General features: G+C 69.7%; 1 protein-coding gene across 1 annotated transcript in view; it reads right to left on the reverse strand.

Annotated features, from left to right (window-relative positions):
* LOC112974899 (copine-5-like) overlaps window positions 1–4,521 on the reverse strand; it is a 9,968-nt gene extending 5,447 nt beyond the window's left edge. Inside the window, exons 1-10 of the mRNA XM_026084337.1 lie at window positions 4,494–4,521; window positions 4,188–4,265; window positions 4,058–4,104; window positions 2,804–2,907; window positions 2,267–2,306; window positions 2,107–2,183; window positions 1,469–1,528; window positions 1,315–1,378; window positions 1,072–1,175; window positions 657–761 (exon numbers count right to left, since the gene is read on the reverse strand). Coding sequence (XP_025940122.1) covers window positions 657–761; window positions 1,072–1,175; window positions 1,315–1,378; window positions 1,469–1,528; window positions 2,107–2,183; window positions 2,267–2,306; window positions 2,804–2,907; window positions 4,058–4,104; window positions 4,188–4,265; window positions 4,494–4,521 — 707 coding nt within the window. The remainder of the gene's footprint in view (window positions 1–656; window positions 762–1,071; window positions 1,176–1,314; window positions 1,379–1,468; window positions 1,529–2,106; window positions 2,184–2,266; window positions 2,307–2,803; window positions 2,908–4,057; window positions 4,105–4,187; window positions 4,266–4,493) is intronic.
* Between the last annotated feature and the right edge of the window lie 1,096 nt (window positions 4,522–5,617).

Raw genomic sequence — 5,617 nt, forward strand, 5'->3', positions numbered from 1 at the left:
CACCTCCGTGGGCCTTTTTCCTTCTTCCTCCTCCTCCTCCTCCTCCTCTCCCCTGCCCAGGTTTTTTCGGTGGGATATTTTTATCCGCCGTTGCCACAGCAACGTCCGACACGGGGCCAAGCCAGCGACGGTGGCGGCGCGACGCGAGCCACCGCCTGGCTTCGTTCGCCACCGCCGAGCCCCCCCCCTCCCCGGGGCTGGTTTTACCCCCTTCCCATGGCCACTGCCCCGGGGCGGCCGGGGGGGGGGACAGGGGGCAGTTTAGCCCCCGCTGGTGGCGTCATGGTGGCCGTGGGACAAGCCGGCCGGCAGAGGTCCCCTCGGGATGGTTCTTTGCCGGGAAGCAGGCCCATTGCCCAGATGGGTAAACTGAGGCACCAAGTGCGCGCAGGAAGGGACCCATGAGCTGCTAGGGGGAAACCTGGCTGCCAGCAGCCCTGGGTGCCCCAAACCGTGGTGGCTTTCGAAAAGAAAGACCTGCCCACCCCGTGCCTCAGTTTACCCATCTCCRAACCTCCCCAGGCAGGAGCAGAGCGGGCAAAGATGGGGCAGCTCTTGCCTTGGCGCCGGGCAACCACAAAGACTAAAGGAAGAGGGTGCAGAGCGGCCCCGTTGCCTGTCGCTGCCGCGGCGGGGAGGCCCACGGTGGTCCTCACCGGTCGTAGTCGCCGTTGCAGAGGGCGCGCACGGGGATGGCGAAGGCTTGCCACACCGGGTTCAGCGTGTTCCTCACCACCTCCGTCTTGTGGCAGATGGTGAAGCTGCCGGGACAGGGAGGGGACAGAGGGGGGGGGGTCACCTCTGATGGGAAAAACACCCCCCTCCCCAAAAACGCTTATATCCTGGGAAGCGGGACGGAGATGCACCCGGGGCACGTGGGGATGGGAGAGCCGTCAGTAGGGCTCTCCATGGGGTGGTCACCACAAAGCCACCGAGGTTTGGGGGCCAGGGACACCACCAGGTTGGGGGGGGAGGGTGACTTTTTGGGGAACGCGCCGGCGCGGCCCCTCTGCGGAGTGTCGCCGGCCCCGCGGGGGTCCCCGCGGCGGCCGCGGTCGGCGGGTGGCTCACGTCCCGTCTTCGTTGCTCCGGTAGAAGACCATGAAGGGGTCGGACTTGCCGAAGAAGTCCTTCTTGTCCAGCTTGTTGGCGCAGAACTGCAGCGTGGCCACGTCCTGCGGCGGAGGGACGGGGTCGCGGGCCGGCGCCGAGACCGACCCTCATCTTCCTCACCCAGAGGAAGGCACCTTGGGGCCAGCCGGGCCCCCGTGGTGGGATGTCCCCAAACTTGTCCCCCCGCCAGCCGTGACTCACCCGGCAGTTGCCCAGCTCTTCGGCCAGGAGGATGATGGTGCCGCACTTCTTCCCGGGAATTCCCCTACCGGCAGAGGCGGTGAATCCGGGGTGGCCACGTCCCCCCGGTGTCCCCCCCCTCCCCACCGAGGCTGGTGACCCCCCCGGGACTCACCCGTTGGAGACAGCCGGAGCGGGTTTCCTACCCCGGGAGTGCGTGGTGACCGTCCCCATCCTGCCAGGACGCAGAGCAGCCGGGTGATGGAGGCGGAGGTGCCTCCATCCCCTCCGCGAGGAGCCAGACACCGGCAAAGGGGAAACTGAGGCAGAGCCGGAGCGCCGGCGTTTCCCGCCCTGTGGCTCCGGGTCCAGCTCACCAGCGGCACCCGATGCCCAACCAGCCCCAAACGGAGCGGACACCGGCACGGCCGGGGCAGAGGAGCCCGGAGCGGGCGAGAAGGGATGGGAGAGACCCCAACCTCCGCTGGGCACCCCAAGGGACACGCTCGGTTTGGCTCAGTGCCCCCACCAAAACCTTCCCCCCCTCCTCCAAGGAGGGAAAGCGGTTCCCGCCCGGAGCCGGGATGTCTGCGCTGGGCTCTGCTCTCCGTCCCTGACACCCTGCGCCGCCGCGGCGAGATAAGGGACCAAGGCGCCGGAGCCGCGGTGGGCGCCGGTCCAGGGTGCCCGTCCCCGCGGGGACACCGGACACGTGCCAGCGGTTTGCCGGGGGGGGGGGAGTTGTCCGGCATCGCCTTGCCGGAGGGGGAAACTGAGGCAGGGAGCGGGGGGCGGCCGCGGCCCCACACTCACGTCAGGGGCTTCTCCAGGCGGCTGCCGGCCGAGCCCACGATCTCGCCCAGGGTGCAGAAGGCCTGGCCCAGGAAGTCCTGCGGGAGACGGGGCGTCACCGGGGTCCCGGCCCCCCCCGTGTGTCCCCCGTCCCCCCCCCCAGGACGCCCCGCTTGCTCACGTGCTTGGAGAGGTCGGGGCTCTTGGAGTCCACATCGTACCTGCGGGGACAGAGGGACGCCGTGGCGCCTTGCACCGGGGACGGGGACAGGAGCTGGGGTGGGGAGAGGAACCGGGATGGGGATGGGGATGGGACAGAGCTGTGACTGGGACATGGGTGAGACAGGGATGGCGCTGAGCATGGGACAAGGGTGGGGATGGGGACACGGACAGGACACAGATAGAGCCAGGAGTGTGGCTGGGACAGGGAAAGGGATGGGATAGAGATGGGGCTGGAGATGGGGACCTGGATGGGATGGAGAGGGGATGGGGATGGGAATAGGCATGGTGACAGGGATGAAGCAGCGATGAGGATGGAGATGGGGACATGGATGGAGCAGAGATGGGACAGGGAGAGGGAAAAGGACATTGATGGGACAGGGATGAGGCAGAAACAGGCATGGGGACAGGAGATGGCAATGGAGATGGAACAGGGATAGGGATGGGACTGGGGCAGGGACGGGGATGGGGACAGGGACGGGGGGGGGGCGGCACTCACAGGTCGAAGCGGAGGTTCTGCTTCTCCTCGAAGAAGTAGTCGAGGATGAACTTGCGCACGAAGTCGGGGTTCAGGGTGTTGTCGATGACCTCGGTCCGGCCGAACTGCCGGGGCAGGGTTGTGAGCGGGGCGCGCGGCGCGGTGGGCCGGCGGGATGCGGGGGGATGGCGGGATGCGGGGGGCCGGCGGGATGGAGGGAGGCCCAAAGGGCGGCGGGGGCAACGGAGGGGTGGCCATAGGGGCAGGGAGGGCGCAGGACGGGATGCAGCCGGGGACAGGGATCTATTTAGGGACAGAAGGAGGGAGAAGGACACGGGGGGGGGGGAAGGAGGGATTCGTGGCTGGAGGAGGCAGAGTGGAGGGAGAGGGGACGGACGGAGAGGGATGGGGACACGGGGGGACACGAGGGGACGAGAGCAGCTGGAAGGGACACAAGGGGCTGGAGGGGACACAAGGGGCTGGAGGGGACACAAGGGGACGCGGGGGCGGGGGGGGCCCAGGTGCCCCTTTGTATGTCTCCCCGCCGCGGGGCCCCCCCCCAGCCCGCGCTGCCCCCGCCCCGGCCCCCACCCACTGATTAAGCCCCAGAGCCCGGCAATTAAGCAGCTGCTAATTAGAGGGCGGGCGGCCGCCACAGGGAGCCCCCTCCCCGGCCCGGCTGGGTGGCCGGCTGGCTGCGTACCGCGTGCTGATTGGCTGGCTGGCCAGCACCCCAACGTGCTGATTGGCTGGCCGCTCAGCACCCCAATGTGCTGATTGGCCGGCTGACCTGCACCCTGATGTGCTGACCCATTGGCCGGCTGCACCCCAGCAAGCTCATTGGCCAGCTGGCTGGCACTCCAGGGGGCTGATTGGCTGGCTGCCCAGCACCCCAACATGCTGATTGGCTGGCTGCCCAGCGCCCCAACATGCTGATTGGCTGGCTGGCGTGCTGATTGGCCAGCCCCCCCAGCACCCTGCCATACCGATTGGCTGGCCAGCTGCACCCCAGCACATTAACTGGCCAGCTGGCTGGCACCCCAGCATGCTGATTGGTCAGCTGATCAGCACCCCAATGTGCTGATTGGCTGGCTGGCTGGCACACCACCATGCTGATTGGCTGGCTAGTCGGCACCCCAGCATGTTGATTGGCTAGCAAGTTGGCACCCCAACATGCTGATTGGCCGGCTGACCAGCACCCCAACATGCTGATTGGCTGGCCAGTCAGCACCCCGACATGCTGATTGGCCGGCTGGCCGCCCCCCCCCCACTCACCTCCCGCCACTGCTTGCTCTCGGCGCCCTGGGTGTAGAGGACGCAGACTGCGGGCGAGAGGCGGGTGAGCGGGGCCGGGGGCCGCGGCCGGGCCCCCCCGGCGCCCCCCCTCCTTCCCCGCCGCACTCACGCGGGTCCGACTTGGAGAAGGTGTCCTTGTCCAGGAGGTGCCTGCGGGACACAGCGGGGCGTCGGGCCGGGGGGGAAACTGAGGCACGGGGGGTGGCGGGGAGCACGGCCGCGTGCGCGCTGCCGTGTGCCGGTGTGCACCGCCGCGTGTGTGCACAGCCGTGCGCACCCCGTGCCGTGTGCCGGTGTGCACCGCTGCATGCGCAGGGCTGTGTGCACCCCGCGCCGTGTGTCAGTGCGCACAGCCGTGTGCGCCCTACACCGCGTGCCAGTGCACATGGGCATGTGTTGGTGTGCACGGCTGTACGGGCACAGCCGTGCACGCTCCATGCCATGTGTCGGTGTGCACCGCCATGTGTGCACAGCCGTGTGCCCCATGCCGTGTCTCGGTGTGCACCACCATGTGCCCCATGCCGTGTCTCGGTGTGCACCGCTGCGTGCGCCCTACACCGTGTGTCAGTGCACACGGCTGTGTGCCGGCGTGCACAGCCGTAACGGGCACAGCCGTGTGCACCCCACGCCGTGTGTCCGTGTGTCAGCGCGCGCGGCCGTGTGTCCGTGCGTTGGTGCTCGCGGCCGCGTGCGCCCCGCGGCCACCCAAGCCGCAGCGCTGAGCGGTGACTGCGGAGAGAGTTTCCCTGGTCCCTGATGGAGTGGGAGGAAAATAGGTCGGAGTGGCCGCAGGCAGCGCGGCCGCGGAGGGGGGCAGGCGGCGGGGGGCTGCCGGGGGCGTCCGGCACGGCACCGGCAGACTTGGGAAGACGGTGCTGCCCCAAGGCATCGCCGGGCGCCCAGGGCCCCCCCAGGCCCGGCTCATGGTGCGAGCCCCTAAACACGTTATCCGGGGGGGCGGCCAGGATCCGGCCACGGCCTGGGGGGGTTCCCCCAGCCGGGGGGGCTTCGGGGAGCGGGGATGAACCCAACAGCCGCATTGTCACCAAGAGGGAAACACCGGGATGGAGCTGGCGTTCAGGGTGCGGGGGGAGCCGCGGGGAAATCCCGTTGGGAGCTTTCCCAAGGGGGGGGGGTGAAGCCTTTTCCAGGGAGTTTCTGCATTTCGGAGGCGCTGGAGGGGGTGGGGTGACGGCTCCCGTGGGGCCGGGGGGCCGCGGGGGCGGTTGCGGCGTCACCCAGGCTCAGCCCTGGCGTGGGGCCGCCGGGGTCCCGCGAGGGGAAACTGAGGCAGCGAGCGAGACGGAGCGAACGAGCCCCCCCCATCCCAGGGGGAGCCGCGGAGGCAGCTGGTGCCAGCGCGGGGAAGGGGCCCAGGAGTCCGGGAATGCGATGCCATTCGGCTCACAGGCGGAGATGTGCGCACAAGGCGAGACGCCTTCCCCGGCCGGGGGGGGGGGACCGGCACGGGGCTGCCCCCCGGGTGCCACGGCGGGTGGCCGGGGGACACCGGGGCCCCCCACGCTCGGGGCAGCCCCC

Source organism: Apteryx rowi, unplaced genomic scaffold (genome assembly GCF_003343035.1).
Source record: "Apteryx rowi isolate R43461 unplaced genomic scaffold, aptRow1 scaffold_1189, whole genome shotgun sequence".
Classification (NCBI taxonomy): domain Eukaryota; kingdom Metazoa; phylum Chordata; class Aves; order Apterygiformes; family Apterygidae; genus Apteryx; species Apteryx rowi.